The 16,613-nt window shown below is 36.5% G+C and overlaps 1 protein-coding gene across 1 annotated transcript in view; it reads left to right on the top strand.

Annotated features, from left to right (window-relative positions):
- The first annotated feature begins 1,712 nt into the window (after positions 1-1,712).
- Positions 1,713-16,613, top strand: part of LOC149220933 (kinesin-like protein KIN-5C) — a 75,442-nt gene continuing 60,541 nt past the window's right edge. Inside the window, exons 1-13 of the mRNA XM_089384955.1 lie at positions 1,713-2,091; positions 2,204-2,333; positions 8,344-8,502; positions 8,824-9,173; positions 9,262-9,400; positions 9,610-9,707; positions 9,821-9,977; positions 11,872-11,941; positions 12,132-12,208; positions 12,759-12,812; positions 12,946-13,026; positions 13,126-13,237; positions 13,334-13,420. Of these exons, the coding sequence (XP_089241081.1) occupies positions 2,033-2,091; positions 2,204-2,333; positions 8,344-8,502; positions 8,824-9,173; positions 9,262-9,400; positions 9,610-9,707; positions 9,821-9,977; positions 11,872-11,941; positions 12,132-12,208; positions 12,759-12,812; positions 12,946-13,026; positions 13,126-13,237; positions 13,334-13,420 (1,573 nt within the window). The 5' untranslated portion in view covers positions 1,713-2,032. The remainder of the gene's footprint in view (positions 2,092-2,203; positions 2,334-8,343; positions 8,503-8,823; positions 9,174-9,261; positions 9,401-9,609; positions 9,708-9,820; positions 9,978-11,871; positions 11,942-12,131; positions 12,209-12,758; positions 12,813-12,945; positions 13,027-13,125; positions 13,238-13,333; positions 13,421-16,613) is intronic.

Genomic DNA, 16,613 nt, shown 5'->3' with positions numbered 1-16,613 from the left:
GAGAAATTCCAAGGTGGCAACTAATGTTTCAAGCATGCGAAGCATAGATAAATACCTTTGCGTGATGATATATCATGTACCTTGACACGTTGTCGATTTTTTTTTTGCCCACCAAGTACATTGAATGAACCAAGTCGACGAAATTACGCTGATAGCAATGAAAGGGAAAAGAAAGAGGAAGGTGAAATAAGAAGGATGACTTTATAATATAAAATGTAATTTTCCAAATCATATTCGAATTTGAGACCAACATGAAGTTGGTCCTTGTGTTCCATATTACGACCTTCATTAAGGGATGAGGAATCTGGTTGTTTGATTATTGATCACTAAGTCAACTTCAACCAGTGGGCATGCTTTGTTTGCCATCATATATGCTTTCGAGTTATTACTCATGAGAATGTGATATGACTTTCTAAAGCTGAAACTTGTCATTATTCTTCTGATCCTCAAAAGCACTCTAGTCAGATAGTTATCCCTTGGGGAATTTTCGTTGTTCAGGTATTGAATTGTGATTAATGAGTCTCCCAAGACAATTATTTCCTTCACATCCTTTTCTTTTACAATGATTAATCTTTGAAGAAGACGATACATTTTTGATTGGTTGTTAGATCTTCTCCTAAGTCCCCATGAGAACTTTGATTCTGTTCCTTCATGAGAATTCCTCTCCCTCCTGCCACCCCTTTATTTTTATGCAATTTTAACAAAGTCAAAAAGTTTTAATTAATTTTTATACAATTTGACAAAATCAAAATGTTTTAATTAATAATTATGATATAATTATTATTTATTTTTATTTCTACTTTTGTACAATTTGACGAAATCAAAATGTTTATATGACATAACAATACATAACATCTCTTCCATACTGAATAGATACAGAGCGCCCAACCCAAAACTCAAAATCAATCCTACTTTGAATAAATAAAATAAATTCGATTATTAATTAATGTTCAACAAAAAAAAAATTAAATTTCTTCCGTTAAACTTCGCCCATAATCACTTCCCCATTATAAAATCTAACTTTTTAAAAAAATCCTTACAGCTAGAGTTCATGGCCCCGTTGTAATCCACTTAATCTCATACCCGTTATAGTCCGAAGAAAAAATTACAACAATTATTAATATGGATTATGTATAAAAGTCGAAAAGAAAAACATTTAAGAGAATTATTAATATCGATTATATTTTTAAAGAGTATAATCAAATAGAATTTTAAATAAACGTAAATATTAAATATTCGTTATATTTAAAAAGTGCACTGTCAATTCTTCTAGACCAACACCACTTTTGGACCTTGGTCCTTTTTGGACCCCGACGGCTAGACAAGGATAAGCTTAGTAGCCGTTACAAGGAGGAGCACGATTTTAACAGTGTTAAACTTGGACACCAATTCAAATCACAAATGTATCGATAACAATTGCCAGGATTCGACCTCGCGACCTCCGACTGAATGCATCGATAACCATTCCCAGGATCGACCTCGGGACTTCAGACTTAATGCATCGATAACCCTTCATGGGATTCGACCTCGCGACTTCCGACTTTTAAGCACCACCGGTTAACCCATTCCCGTTCAAACCACGACTAAATATGCTTCTGCCCAGTTGTCAATGCAAATTAAGTAGGCTGTTCAAATAGTGCAGACTGTCTGAAAAATGACGAATTACCGCCTAAATTAAAAAAACAAATATCTTAACATTATTATTTATTAATATTAGGAGAGAGAAGCACGGAGAGTTGAAATTCAAAATGCATTCATCGCATGCTGCCTTCTCATCCGTCCCGCTCGTGAATGCAAAGGAAGTCTAGAGAGAGATAATACAAGGAAAGTAGAGAGAGAAACCCTCTCAAAATCAAAAAGTGCAGGAGCGCTGGGCACTCAGGATGCGAGCGGGAACACGGATTTTCAAACTGGAACCCTTGTTCTTCACCATTTCCAAACCCTCCTTTCCTTACCTGACCCTCTGTTAGGTTTCTTCGTTTGGTTTCCTCCTTTGGATCTTCTTCATCCATTATTGGACATTACAACAAAAATGTCGGTCCGCCACGAGAAGGACAAGGGCGTCAATGTCCAGGTTCTACTCCGTTGCAGGTATGGAGGTTTTTCATTGCCGGTCCTTTTTTTACTTGCATTTTATTTATAGTATTTTGGCTGGCTTTTGGTCCTTCTATGGCGAGTTTTCTGATATGGTTGTGCAACTCAGGCCGTTCAGCGAGGAAGAATTGAGAAGCAACGCGCCTCAGGTTGTGACTTGCAATGATTTCCAGCGAGAAGTTACTGTCTGTCAAAATATTGCCAGCAAGCAAATAGATCGGACGTTTACATTTGACAAGGTAATGTCGCAGAAGTTCTGTCAAGATTAATGGTAATAATGAGCTTGGCCTTAGCCCTCAATTAGGGATTATTCAGCTTGCCTTGGATGCAAAGCCCACATTGTTTTGCTTTCCAGAGTTGGAGGAAGTGCCGTCTGCTAGATTTGCATCCGGCAGAGGCCTTGTAATCCTTGCTTTTAGTCTGGTATGCACAAAACGAAATTACATCACATCATTTAGTTCCGATTCGATGGGAAAATATGAAACGAGCTCCAGGATGAATGCTAAACAATAAATTTTTTTCTCTGCATCGAAATATTGACTTTCAACGAGATGTATTGTAGTTGCGTGGAAACTTAAAGCATCGCATACAAAGACGCTGCAGTGGCAAATTAGGTCGTTCGCCTAGATTTTATCTCAACTCGCTTTTATAGTTTTATTTCGCAATCCCTCCTTCCTTTGAAGGTAGAAAATTTTCATATACTTTGTAAGGGTTTCAAGTGACAGAGAAGGTCTTGTAAAGTTTTTTACATTTTTGGAGCATTTGCGTCATATTCTTTTTAAGTGTGTAAATTTATACCCTTCTAATGCTCCGGGACCCAGGTCCAAGCCTTATCAATTTCTTCTTACGAGCCTAAGACCTCTGTAAACATATTAAACAAACGACCTTGACCACAAGTAAATGTTGAATTGTTTTTACAAAGTTCATTAAGTGACAAGTGTTGACCCTTTTGCAAGTCTCCTTCAGTCAAATTGATTTAAGGTCTCTCTGCAGCTTGGCTGATTATGTTTGCCGTTTTTTATTTAAATTTTGAGCAAGCTTTTACAAGTGTTTCCCTGAATCAGGAGATTTCTATATAACTGAGGGCAGGATCTCATGGTTTTCTTGATGAAAAACACATTTCGTTTCTTTTTCAAGGATTTCTTTTCAAGAAAATGAGCTTGAGAATCAATCCTCTTCACACTGGTGCTTTTAGATTAGGGCCGTAACTGTTGGAATTAGCATTGAATGCACAATGAAAGTCTCATCACACTAGTTATCAGCAAATTGTTAACATTCACAAACGTGGAAATCACATCAAACTGTTTCGAAGCAACTGATTATGTTCTGTGGAATGGTCAAGGATGAGTTCAAAAGTTAATTGGTGATGTCCTCATTAATCACAGGAATATATGTTTTGTCAGCAGAAGGGTTAAGGCAGGATGACAATGGTAACTGTTACACACAGCTATTTGTGTAGTCTCGACTCTCTATAACAATACAGAGCACACACAGATAAATATTGCAGTCTCTTTAGCTGACAGTCAACCTGGAATGTTGCCCTCTCAATTCACCGTTATGTACAGAGTTACAGCAGGTCATCTTTCAGTTTGGCAGGTACCTCTAAAGGTTTCCAAGGTCTGGGAGCACACATCAGCAGGTTTGTACTTTCTACAGCAGTCTGCTTGTGTTATTGTATGCAGGAGAGTGTGAGGGGGGGTGCAATTAAGGGCACCGGTCTTAGTTTATTTTCAGTTTTGCCACTTTCAGTTCCCTGCTGTTCTAGATTTATAAAATTCTAGTTTAACTCAGTTTTCTATATGAGTGCAGTTCTATTTAAGAGTTGCTTTTCTATTTATGATTTAATTTTCCAGTTTCAGGAAAAGAGCACTATATAGGTGTTAGAGAGAGGCTGCTGATCCTAGGAGAGGGTGAAGGCAAGGTGTTTGTAGCCTATTCCAATTTAGATGCAGTTCTCTAGGAGGGCAGCACACATGCGTCTGCTGGACACTCTAACCTAGTTGCTCAGGTTAGGTTATTTTTAGTGTACAACCCAAACCTCTATAAAGAGAGGCAGGGTGCAGTGAGTGATAGAATTCAGATTTATTGCTTCCAGTATCTCCTGTTTTTGGAGTAATAAAACAGTGATGTGATTTGAATTTCAGATCCGTTGGAGTTGCTGTTATAATTTTCAGTTTGATGTGTTTCAAACTTTCAGTTCCTAATAAAAATCAAATTGCAGTTTTGATAGTACTTTCAGTTTTCTGTTATCCTAAGTAGGTTGGCTAGGTCAGATTGATAAGACTGTTATTGCATACCAGACTCTGTGTATGGAGAGACTAGCTCTCAGAATATTTCAGAGGGTGTGAAGCCCAAGTAACTTCAGGGGTTGAAGCATGCCAGTAATTGTCACATGTGAACCAGAGAAGGGCTGAGAAGTTGTTGATGCTCAGGATCCTCTAGTGATTGGAAGATTAAATTTGACAGGAGATAGGTGATCTGCACTTAGGGTAAGTTGCGACTTTGATTTTTGTGTTGACTGATTTGTTTTTTGAGGTTGTTCTTGTACGTGTGAGTCTAACATCTGGAGGGTGCTATCAATTTTGTACCATGGAAATGCAGATTTAAGAATCCCCTAGAGCTTTAAATTTATCGTGCCTTTTGGAGACACTCACAAACGTCACACTATCTACATATCTTTAGCGAAGTACATTAAGATTGCAGTGAATGTGAGTGAGTCTTGTCAGATTTGATGAAAGATCATTTGGTTGCTGATATTGTCAAGAAGAAAATTGCCAAGAAAATGCATGATAGCTTGGGCACCTTATGCTAGCGTGTGAACTTATCTGGGAAGATGCTCTCAAGGAACAATCTCACCATGACTTGCATGAGCAAGACAGATTCAGTAGCAGGTCATTTGGTAAAGTTAGCAGAGCTGAGAGACCAACTTGGTACAGTTGGTGACAAAGTCAAAGATGATTGCTTTGAATGGCTTTAGTTCAACTTGGTACCACTTTTTCAGGTTATTTGTTGGTGGGAATTCATTGACTTTGAACAGTTGTGGGATGCCTTCATTGGGGAGGAGTTGAGACCATAACAAGTCTCAAATGGTTTTGAGGATGAACTACCAAAGAGGAGGAATGAAAGGAGGATCTGAGGCAGGGGTCAGAAAAGCAAGGAGGAAGAATCATATTAAGGGGAAGAAAGATTGTGTCATATCAAGTGCCTCAAGTGTGAATAGATGGGCTACTATGCATCTCAATGTCTTGATGGGAAGACGGCCTAGAAGAAGCAACAACAATTTGTAGGAAGTCTAAGTAATGAGACATCTCCAAATAGGGGCCTGTCACATATCCTATGTGTAGGACAATGATACATGAGGGCATGTGTTCGACATGTCTCCTATGGACATGTGCCCTCACTGTGTCCCTTGTAAAAGAGGCCCATGTTCCATAAAAAAACATGTTTTCCTTTTCATTTGAGCTCATTTCACTCAACAGGTTGGAGGTGTGATACGTTTTTGGAGTGCAACTGAGGGTTATTGTGCAGTGTGGGGATTCCAAGTGCTGAGCAAGTGGATTTGTCCACCAATCTCCAAGTTTTTCCCCCCAACAATCCATTATCTTCCTCATTTCACAGAAATCATGACTCAATTGTCAAGGGCAGCTGGGAAAGGTCAAAGGAAAGGGAGGAATGCCCCCAATGATGTTGTTCCCCCCTTCTTCATTTTTCTTCAGGGTCTGCTAGTGTTCCATCTGCTGGAAGTGGTGTGGCTGCAACAGCATCAAATGCTGAAAAAAACACTGTTTTAGCATAACAGTGGACTCGAGCAAAAGTTGGAAGATTGAATTTGTATGTATCCTGCAGTTGAGGTCATCGTGTCTTGTGTTGGACACTTGTATTTCCGTGTGCTGTGTCATGTGACTTAGCAGCAAGTGCAGATGCTTAAAGTGTGAATGAGTTGACTGCTAAGCTTGATACTACCTTCTCTATGGTGTCAGGTCGAATGTGTGCAATGGAGCTTTGATATACATATGGCTTTTGGGACGAATGCATGTGGAGTATGCCACCTATCTTGTTAAGGGATTGTACTCCATGTCTTTCTAGATGCCTTGATGTTCGAGTTAATTGCTATCTTATATATTCCTGATTTAATGAAGAGCTTGCTTTCAGTTTCATGCATGATAGATTTACAGTGTTTGGTTAAGTTTGATGGTCATCAAGTTACCACTGAAGACAACATCCAAAAAACTGTAAAAAAGTGGCCTTTGCCCCCTGCCTATAGATCTGGTTGAACAAGTATGATAGGGTGCCGTGATGGAGGGGAATTCTTTTAGCCTCAAGGAGACAATTATAGAATTGATTGTGGAATCAATGATGGTTTCCTTTATTGCAGTTGATGGGAGTATGGAAGAATGCCAAGAAAAGGTTGTTACAAAGGATTCTCTCAGGGATAGGGAACTGACCTTGATGAGACTCTCACTCCAGTGGTTTAAGGATTCTACGAAGAAGTGGGAGTTGCCCTGGATGGGTTGATGCATGCATTACTAGTTTTGGATTTTGGTACCAATGTGTTTGTATTCATGCTGGGATTTTATAATTTTAGTGTAGATGCCAGTTATTTATTTGATAGATATGATAAACTTGTTTTGGCCATGTATATATATGAGTTGATAATTGTAGGAAATCTAGAACAATTCATGTTGTGGTATGGGAAGACTTAGATCAGTGAAGTTGACATGAACGACAAAGGATGTTGGCTGGTTACTGATGCAGTATTCCTTGTATTGAAGGTTTTCACCTTGAAGATTCCAAAGAGAGTTTAGAGTATAGAAGCAAACAGTGATCTAGCATCATGTTTCTTTAGGTTTATAGGAAGTCAACTATTTGATCAGGCCCCAGTAGTGAGGGAGGTGACTGCATCTTGTGTTTGGCAGGGAAGACTTTCTCTGGTAAGAGGGTGTGTTAGAGTTTTTGTTGTAGGCACATCTGTTAATTCAGCAGCCACCTGTGAACGTGTCCAAGACCTGGGTGCACATAACAGTAAGTTAGTCAGCAGCAGGTCCATACAGTATTCTGCTTGGGTTCATGTGTGCAACAGATTGTGAGGGAGGCATAGTTAAGTAGGGGAGTAGAGGACACATGTGTGATTCAGTCTTCTGCTTGGGTTCATGTGTGCAACAGTGTGAGGGAGGCATAGTTAAGTAGGGGAGTAGAGGGTGCATTTGTGATTGTGTCTTAATCTATAAATTATTTTCATATGCCACCTTCTGTTCACCTCTGTTCCAGATTTAGCAAGATCCAGTTCAGTTCAATTTTCTATTTTAGTTCAGTTCTATTTCTGAGTTGTTTTTGTATTTATGATTTACTTTTCCAGTTTGAGGAAATAGCATTAGATAGGATTTGGAGAGAGGGTGCTGATCCTGAGGAGAGGGTGAAGGTGAGGTGCATGTGTAGGCTACTCCAGTCTAGACACATTTCTCTAGAAGGCCAGCTCATGCATGTATCATGTATGCATGCGGACTGGGCACTTTAACCGAGGTGCTTAGGGTTAGGTTATTTTTAGTGTACAACCCTAGCTTCCTCTTTAAAGAGAGGCAGGGTCTCTATTGCTAATCATTTCAGCAGAGAGCAGTGAATGTTTAGATTAGGATTCATGTTTGGATTAGGATTCAAAGATTCCAGTATTTCATGTATTCATAGGAATAAAACATTGACATGAGTTGAATTTCAGATATGCTGTACTTGCTATTATAATTTTCAGTTTGATATGTTTCAGTTAATAGTAAGAGTCAGATTTACTTATAGTACTTCCAGTTTTCTGTTGATACTAAGGATGTACTGTTAACATGTGTTGAACATTTCAATGCAAGAATGTTCTGTAATCCAGCTGTGTATAGATTGTATGTATTGCATTTGATTAAGTACACACAATATTCCTGTTTTAATATTGCACTTTAACTTTTTTAACCTGCAGGCATTAATTTTTTCTTTAAGAATCTATTTGTTGTGTAGTTTATCTCCTTGACCTACTTTCATACTAAAAATGGAAAATTTCTACTTTTCATTCCAATTAAGTTTTTCATAGATGTTTAATAATTAACTACTGAACAAAATCAATATTTTGTTGAAATTCATCTTGCAGCATATTCATCCATTTTTTTGTTGCAGTTTTTGGATGTACCACAAATCCCGGCATGAAGTAATGTAAATATTACTGTATCTCTGTCTCTGCAAATGTAACTACATGAAAATCTCGTAAACCTGCAGGTATTTGGTCCATCTGCACAACAGAAGGATCTCTATGATCAAGCTGTCATTCCAATAGTAAATGAAGTATTAGAAGGTTTCAATTGCACAATCTTTGCTTATGGCCAAACTGGCACAGGAAAAACTTATACCATGGAAGGTGAAGGGAAAAAGTCAAAAGTAAGTTCCAATGCTTTTTCTGTGAAGATCATTTTTATTGATTCCCAGCGCTACATTCTACTGTCTGATAGATTTCTACATTGCTATTTTCCAGTTTATACTTTTCACTGTATGTGCATTCTGCAAAGACTTCCTTGAAATCATGGCTGACTAATTCTAACTGGTTTTCTAGCACATCTTCAAGGGGCACCTGTTAAATTGAACTTATTTTATTTGTCATCATCATTTATAAAATACTGTCTCTTGAGATGTAGCAATATATTGGCCTTAGATGAAAACTTTATGATAGAGGTATAACCATTGTACCCATTGCATCTGCAGAGTGCATCAAATGGGGACCTTCCATCTGATGCTGGTGTGATTCCAAGGGCTGTTAAGCAAATATTTGACACCTTAGAAAGCCAAAATGCTGAATACAGTGTTAAGGTCACCTTCCTGGAGTTGTACAATGAAGAAATCACTGACTTACTTGCACCTGATGAGATATCTAAGGTTATGTTAGATGATAAACAACGAAAGCCCTTAGCATTGATGGAGGATGGAAAAGGCGGGGTACTTGTACGAGGCCTTGAGGAAGAAATAGTAACCAGTGCGAATGAAATCTTTACTTTACTTGAAAGAGGTTCTGCTAAGCGACGAACAGCAGAAACACTTCTCAACAAGCAATCCAGGTAAAGTAAATACTCCACGTTTTTTCTTCTCTTCACATTTGGGATTAGTTCTAACTTTTAGTTGTGAATTTTATTTTTTTCTTTACAGTCGCTCCCATTCGCTATTTTCTATCACAATTCATATCAAAGAACCAACACCAGAAGGTGAAGAGTTGATTAAATGTGGAAAGCTTAATCTGGTTGATCTTGCTGGTTCAGAAAACATATCCCGGTCAGGGGCCAGGGAGGTAAGGTCATTCAAACTATCCAACTATTAGTATATGGTAAAGTTCAAGGTTATTTTTATACTTTGTATATAAATTGGAATGACATCTAATATATTAAGGTTTGTAAAATTGGAATCTTGTGGTCAAATGTTGCTACACCTTCACAGCATACATCCAGGGAGGGATTAAAGACAAAATATTAAGTGTAATTTATTTGATGAATCTTGCAGGGCCGTGCAAGGGAGGCAGGGGAGATCAACAAAAGCTTACTAACATTAGGTCGTGTTATTACTGCTCTTGTGGAGCATCTTGGACATGTTCCTTACAGGTATATTTGGGTTAGTTTATTTTTGGCAAGTAAGTAGTTTGACCCTTAGTGTAATTGAGAATGAAATTAGGCTGTAATTGTAATTTTGTATCTAACTTTGAAAAAGGGTGCAGGGATAGTAAACTTACAAGACTGTTACGTGATTCGTTGGGTGGGAGGACAAAGACTTGCATAATAGCAACTGTTTCACCATCTGTTCACTGTCTCGAAGAAACTCTCAGCACTTTGGACTATGCCCACAGGGCCAAAAACATCAAAAATAAGCCAGAGGTCTCATTGTCTGCCCTTTCTGTTATCTGCTATAGCCATATCTGTATTCCTAGCTGCATACTAGTACTTCAGAGATTATATCATATCTAGATGGCATGCCTTCATTCTCCTAGTGTTGCATTTTGTAATAATTGAGACAACATTAATGATCTTACCTTTAATGTCTGCAAGAGGCCAGAGTCCATTTACAAAAGCATTTATATTAGCAGTTTGGAAAAAATTGTGTCCTGGGTCATTTTTATTGTTCATATTTTTAAGTTTTTGGTGTCAACTGCTTTAGTGTGCATTGTATTTTTTTTTTTGGTAAAATGGTTTCAGTCGTCAGGACCGTGATCTTTAAAAAAATCAGGCTTCAAAATTAAAGATTCAGACAAACTAAAGTTAGTAGGTATCCTCACACTCTAGATTACAAACCCCACAGCATTTTGATCTGATATTTTGAAGTGCTTTTTTGAAAAATTGTTAGGCATTTGCTGCTAGCCTGGAAATCTACTAGAAAATTTGGTTAGGGGTGAGAATGTAGGAATGTCAACATTGGCAGTAGGAAGCCCAATTTTAGCTTTTACATATATTTATACCTTCCAGTATTATTTCTTACTTGCCTCAGCTCAGAGCAAGAGGGCAATCACTGCAAAGTGGCATTGCATTCTTGTCAAGGAAGAAGATGAGACTTGTTGGACCTAATTTCTTGACTGCACGAATAGCTGTTTGACAGAGCACAATGAGAAAATTTCAGAAAATATGGGGTATGCATGCAAGTTTTTCTTAATTGAAACATTTCCAATTTGCTTAGCAAAGTTATAATCTTCCAGTAAGATTCTCTTAGTAGTCTCTTGATTTATTAGTTACTAGTACAAAACCTAACATGAAAGACAAACGAGTGAGAAATGTTCTCACTAACACCTTAAAATCTCTGCTTTAATGTGAAATCTTAGATTCCTAAAAGGATTTTATCTTAGCCATGTGAGGTATTTAAACTTGGGAATAGCAATATATGCTGAGAAAGTGACTACTCATTTTATCATCAGGACATATGCCGTTAAAATGTCTCTTGTGCCTATACTGTCTTGTACTTGCTTATCTGAATCAGGTGAATGAGTTGGCACATAATCGAAATCTCATTAAGTCCAAAAATCTTGGATTTTCAAAGAGAGCATTGCGTGGGATGCAAAATATAGAATTTAAGGGGATAGATAACTGGTAGAATGGCCTTTCAAAGAAAATGTTTTTTGGGATCTTAAATATCTTCATAGGATTTAAGTGGATTAGGCACTGGGTGAGTGGGATTTCCTGCTACTATAAGCTTTTATACTTAAGTTGCCTAGTCTTAAAACTATCGGTTGGTTAATACACTCATTTCACATAAGTTGGAGCTTACTCAAACAAAGCAGAATTTGGCTCCCTTATCAACTTGTTATTTTGATGGAATTTTGGACTGGCATTTTGGATGATGTGCATCTTAGTACGTGGTAACGAGCTGAAGGATCACATGGGAATACATTCAGTGGGGATCGGTTATCAAATCATACGACCACAAGTGAGAGAATTGGTAATCATGAGGAAGTGGTCAAAGGAAATAAGGGATATCATTATGCTTACAATTACTGCTGGATTTATGGTATAGGTTCTCATATGTTTATATTCAACTGATGTGGAGGTAGATCAACTTTCACAGATTAACTCATAGAGTAGGACATAATTGTTCCCCATAGGGATATGTTGTTAAGCAATATAATTGATATCATGCATGTGGCTCAAAAGTTGTAAATGGTTGTCTTGTTTTACATGATCAAATTTGAGGATGTCTAGTTCTGTGTACCATATTCTAACACAGGGCAAATGGTTTATAGGAAGAATTGTTCACACAGATCTGTTTTTTATGTTGCTTGTGTAGGTGAACCAAAAGATGATGAAATCTACTCTTATCAAGGATCTCTATAGTGAAATTGAAAGACTTAAAACAGGTAATGTCTAAAGAAAGAGTTCAGTTAGATATTTATGACACTCCAAAGTTTGCTGTCATAGTGCTCCTGTTTTATTTATATAATTATAATTTAATGGCAAGAGTTAAAACCATGACCTGCTAATCAGTTGTAGAATAATAGGTTAGTGATTTTTAAAGTCCTAACCTGATCAAATGTTTTTATTGAATAGAGGTTTATGCTGCTCGTGAGAAAAGTGGAGTATATATTCCAAAGGAGCGATATTATCAGGAGGAGGCTGAGAAAAAGGTTTGAAAACAAGAAAAGCTTTGGTTGATTCATCCATTCTGTATTCTAATTTAATGGTTCTTCTCTATTTATTAGAATGAAAACATTCGAATTTTGAATAATTACCCACCCCTTATTGTAATTTAATATATTTAATTTTGTTTAGTAACAAATCAAAACATTTTGTTGTATACCAGATTCATCCAAGTGAGTCCTCAGTAACATATGCCATCACGTTTTTGAACATTTTAGAACAAGATAAATAAATTTGATGTTGGTGGATAGATGCTTTTAACTTTGTCTTCTTTTGCTCTGCAAGACATAATAAAAAGTGAAATTATAGATGAACCTAAGTGGAATCCCCAAATTGCAAACTTAATTTCACTCAATAATAAACTTTTTGGTTAGGATTCTTAAAGGCTGTGTTATGCCTCTAGAACTTGTATTTATGTACCACAGAAATAATTTCCCTTTTGATTGTGTAGGTTTTGTTGTTGTTTTTGTTATTCCTTGTTCAATGGTTGTTTTTCTCTATTGTTCTTTCGTCAATGCTAATGCAGTACCACTACAGGCCATGGCTGATAGGATTGAGCAAATGGAGTGTGCTTTAGAAGTAAATAATAAGGTAAAGCACTATGATTTGGCTATTTGTAATGATATATGAAACAATAATGTAACTTCCTTACCTCCAGATATTCTCTAGAGCTTAGCCACTGTTGATTTAATTGTTAACATATTCTAACGGCGAAAATAAGCAGCGACTTGAAGATTTACAAGAGCGATATGATGCCAAGCAACAACTTTGTATGGACTTGAGTTCAAAGCTTGACTTCACACAGGTGAGTCTAAGATTGATTCATTTTTTGTCTTATTCACGGCGACAAATCCTTGAGATTGATATGATAAGCTTACCTTTATGATGATCTTAAATTGTGTAGAAAATATTGGATCAAACCAAGAAATCGCTACTGGCTATAAAAGAGGATCACAGGCAAGCTCAATTTGCAATTAAAGAGAGAGAGTATATAATATCTAGGCACAAGAAATCAGGTTTGTGATCTTGCTTTTGAGGTTAAGAATATTGTTTCAAAGTATATCCTCATTTTAGCAATAGAAAATCTTACTCTTGCAATGTGTTCTGAGCAGAAAATGCTCTGACTGATCAGGCTTGCATGCTTCGCTCTGATTTGGAGAAGTCCGTTCAAGATATATCAGGGTTGTTTGCTAAAATAGGTATATTTTCAAAAATAAATGGGAAAATCTATTTTGCTATATTGTTGTGCCCTGAATGTAGTATATTTCTATTTCATTTAATGTGTCAATTAGTTGAATCTAATGCCATTACAATCGAGAAAGACAATTGAATCTTCCCATCTTATATTTGACAAAAATGCAGTAGCTTTTTGTTGTATGAAAGGCTTGGATAGTGTTTTGTTGGTAAAAACTTTTATGTTGATGCATCATTGTATACTATTTGAAAGAATAAGAGTTCAATGCTATAAACATAGATTATGCATTGGAATTCTTCTTGTAGTGTTGTGGAAAACCTCATTCTCCAAGTTTTAGGGCTGCTTATTCTTATTATTTGATTTGACTTCTCATTGTTTTGACTTTTTACTATAGCCATAAATTTTAATTTTTTAATTTCTTCTTCCATCATTGCCCAAACCAAAAGAACAAGTTACCTCAAAGATGAATTAGATGCTTACAGGAATATATACGTAATAAATCTAAATAGCCCATATCCAGTATAACTAAGGTGTGTAAGAACAAGGGTGTAAGATTGATAATAAGTTAAAACTACATAGGAAAATTCAAGATCTTGTTTTCTTCGTGAAAAGATATTGTGCTAAGCAATTATAAAAGTCTTTTATACTCTTTTAGGGACAACAATTTCATGGGAAACCATTCCTATTACTAGATATTTTCATATGTCAAGTTATGCAAGCTATGTAAACTACAGTGAATGCATGAGATTTGGTTACTAGTTACAACCTTAATTTGGAACTTTGCGTTTGCAATTTTATTCATTCCTTGGTGCATGAGGCACCCATGTCTAAGGCTTGGTTGTTCAAATTCCAACTTCAACTATTAACCATTACTTTGCATTATTTCTTTTTAATCTGTAGGGATTTTAACCATTTTCTTCTATTTTTCGTTCTTGATTACCCTAATCATGCCTTTTCAACTTTTCAAATTCATTCTTAATACATAATAGGCATTTTTTACCATTTCTAAACATTTTGATGGGATTGGTTCTAAGTTGCAAGAAACATGTAACCCGTCCTCATACTAGTAGCAAAGACTTGCTAAAATGTGGAAATGCCTTGAAAATACTTGAAAGGTCTTTGCGTTGCATGGTATGGTGTTTTGTGACTTGGAAACATTGTATGATATGGCTTAGGACATTTCTAAGGCATTTCGACATGAAATCCCAATTCAAGTTTTGAGACTTATATGGTATGAGATTCCATTAATGATCAAAAGATCCACAATTGGAGAGCTTTGGTGGATTTGCCGAAAACTCTCCAGTTGTGGATCTTTTGATCATTAATGAAATCCTTGTGTTTTGGTGTGTTTTTTAAGTTCTTTGTGCCCACACAAGTGCTCATGAAGGGCATGGGACCTATAGTAAGTCTCAAAGCCCTCTATATATGGAAATAAAAGGCAATTAATGTCTAATTTGTTTCTAAACACACATACAAGTTAACCTATCATTTTTGTTTCTTGCAAGATAATTTGTGTGTATCTCTTTTCTATGGACATACTCGTTCGGTGGGGTGGGGGTAGGGGGTCTCTTTTTAAAAACTTGTACGCATTTCTAAGTTTTTTGCAACTTGGGTTCTTACCATAATAAGACATTAAAGGCATTTGAATTAAAGTATTGTTAGGTCTAGCATGATAGTAATCCTATCAAGGAGTTACATTAGGTGCTACAAAGGAGGTGAAAAGAAAAATCTCTATAGATTTTATTTCTATCTTCAAACTTGTTGAGAGTAAAAGCTTTACAAAATTGTATTTGAGTTGCTTATTGAGTCAAGAAAAGAGTGCATTCAAAGAAATAACTACCCTTGTTTTGCATTGGACATTGAAGAGTAAACAATCATGTTTGATGAAACATAATTGATTTCAATAAACTTCCAACCATATTTACGTTTAGTTATCTTGGATCCATCCTCTAGTTTGGTTAGGTGCTAGGAACTTGTACTAAGAGAAAGTTCATTGGTTTCATCATTTTTGGCAAGACTTCTCCAAGACATGTCCATTAAGACATAAAAAGTAGTTTTTCATTAATATAAAGATAGATTTCATTACATAATAAGGGAATCCCTATTTATTGAAAGAGAAATTGTAGCTTAGACTTCTGGATTGTTGCCGCAAAATCTAGCAAGCCTTGGAGAGGGAGACCTTGCAAAGCATAAGCTAGACCAAGAAACAACAATGGGGTAGTGGCCCACAGTGACCACAGCGAAAACCCCTTGCTCTTTACAAATTTTCACTTATGGGAGGAGTCTTGGTAGGAGAGAGATCACTTATAATAGATATTGTATGGATAATGTGTGGAATGATCTTGCTAGGAGCTCTTCAAGAAAGACACAACTTAGGTCCATGGCTTCACAAGGAAGCAATTTGCTTTCTATGATGAGACTTAGAAAAGAGGGCACAAGACCTAGGGTTTTGTCAATTTGACGAGTGTTGGAGTAACCAAAGGTCAAGGCTAGGAGAAAATGTTTGTTGCAATGTATACTAGCTATGCCAAGGCAAATGAGACCTTCAAGAAAAACCTTAAGTTGAGGAAGGAGAACTAGGGTTTTCCTCTTAGGAAAATAGCTAGGGCAAGGATTCTTATGGATGAAATTTAAGTGGATGCTTGCCAAAAGGATATATTTGTGGCAAATACTATCTTCTTGATGTTTAGGCTGCCCAACCACCAAAATTGTTCTTGCCTAGGGTTTTGCACTAGGCCCTAGTTTCCTAACTTACCCTTTATAGGATTGAATTGAGAAAGATTAAATATGGATAAAATTTGAGAATGATCGCAAATTGACTTGACAAGTGCCTTGTCCCATGGTAATATGGAGTCAAGGATCTTAAATATTAGCTAAAATTGTTCCTAAGGAAGCCAAAAGTTGATGCCCTAGCAATCAAATTTCAAGCATTTAACCACTTAATGGAAAATGGAGTTTTATGGGAGAGCTACTAGGTGTTCACTTAAGATAGTTCTTAACATTTTATGTATGAGCAATGCATGCAACATTGATCTAGATAGTATTCAAAGTGATCTTCAACAAATTAGGGCACACTTTAACATAACCTAGAATCAATAATTCCATACATTAGACATTCAATAAATAGATATTCAACAATAAAATACACTTAAAAGATAACATGTAAGATTTCCGTCCATTAGACTAAAGAATATTTG

Source organism: Pinus tabuliformis, chromosome Q, assembly GCF_031772625.1.
Source record: "Pinus tabuliformis cultivar Carrire ecotype Pingquan chromosome Q, CPIR1, whole genome shotgun sequence".
Classification (NCBI taxonomy): domain Eukaryota; kingdom Viridiplantae; phylum Streptophyta; class Pinopsida; order Pinales; family Pinaceae; genus Pinus; species Pinus tabuliformis.
This window is presented reverse-complemented; position numbering and strand designations above follow the sequence as displayed.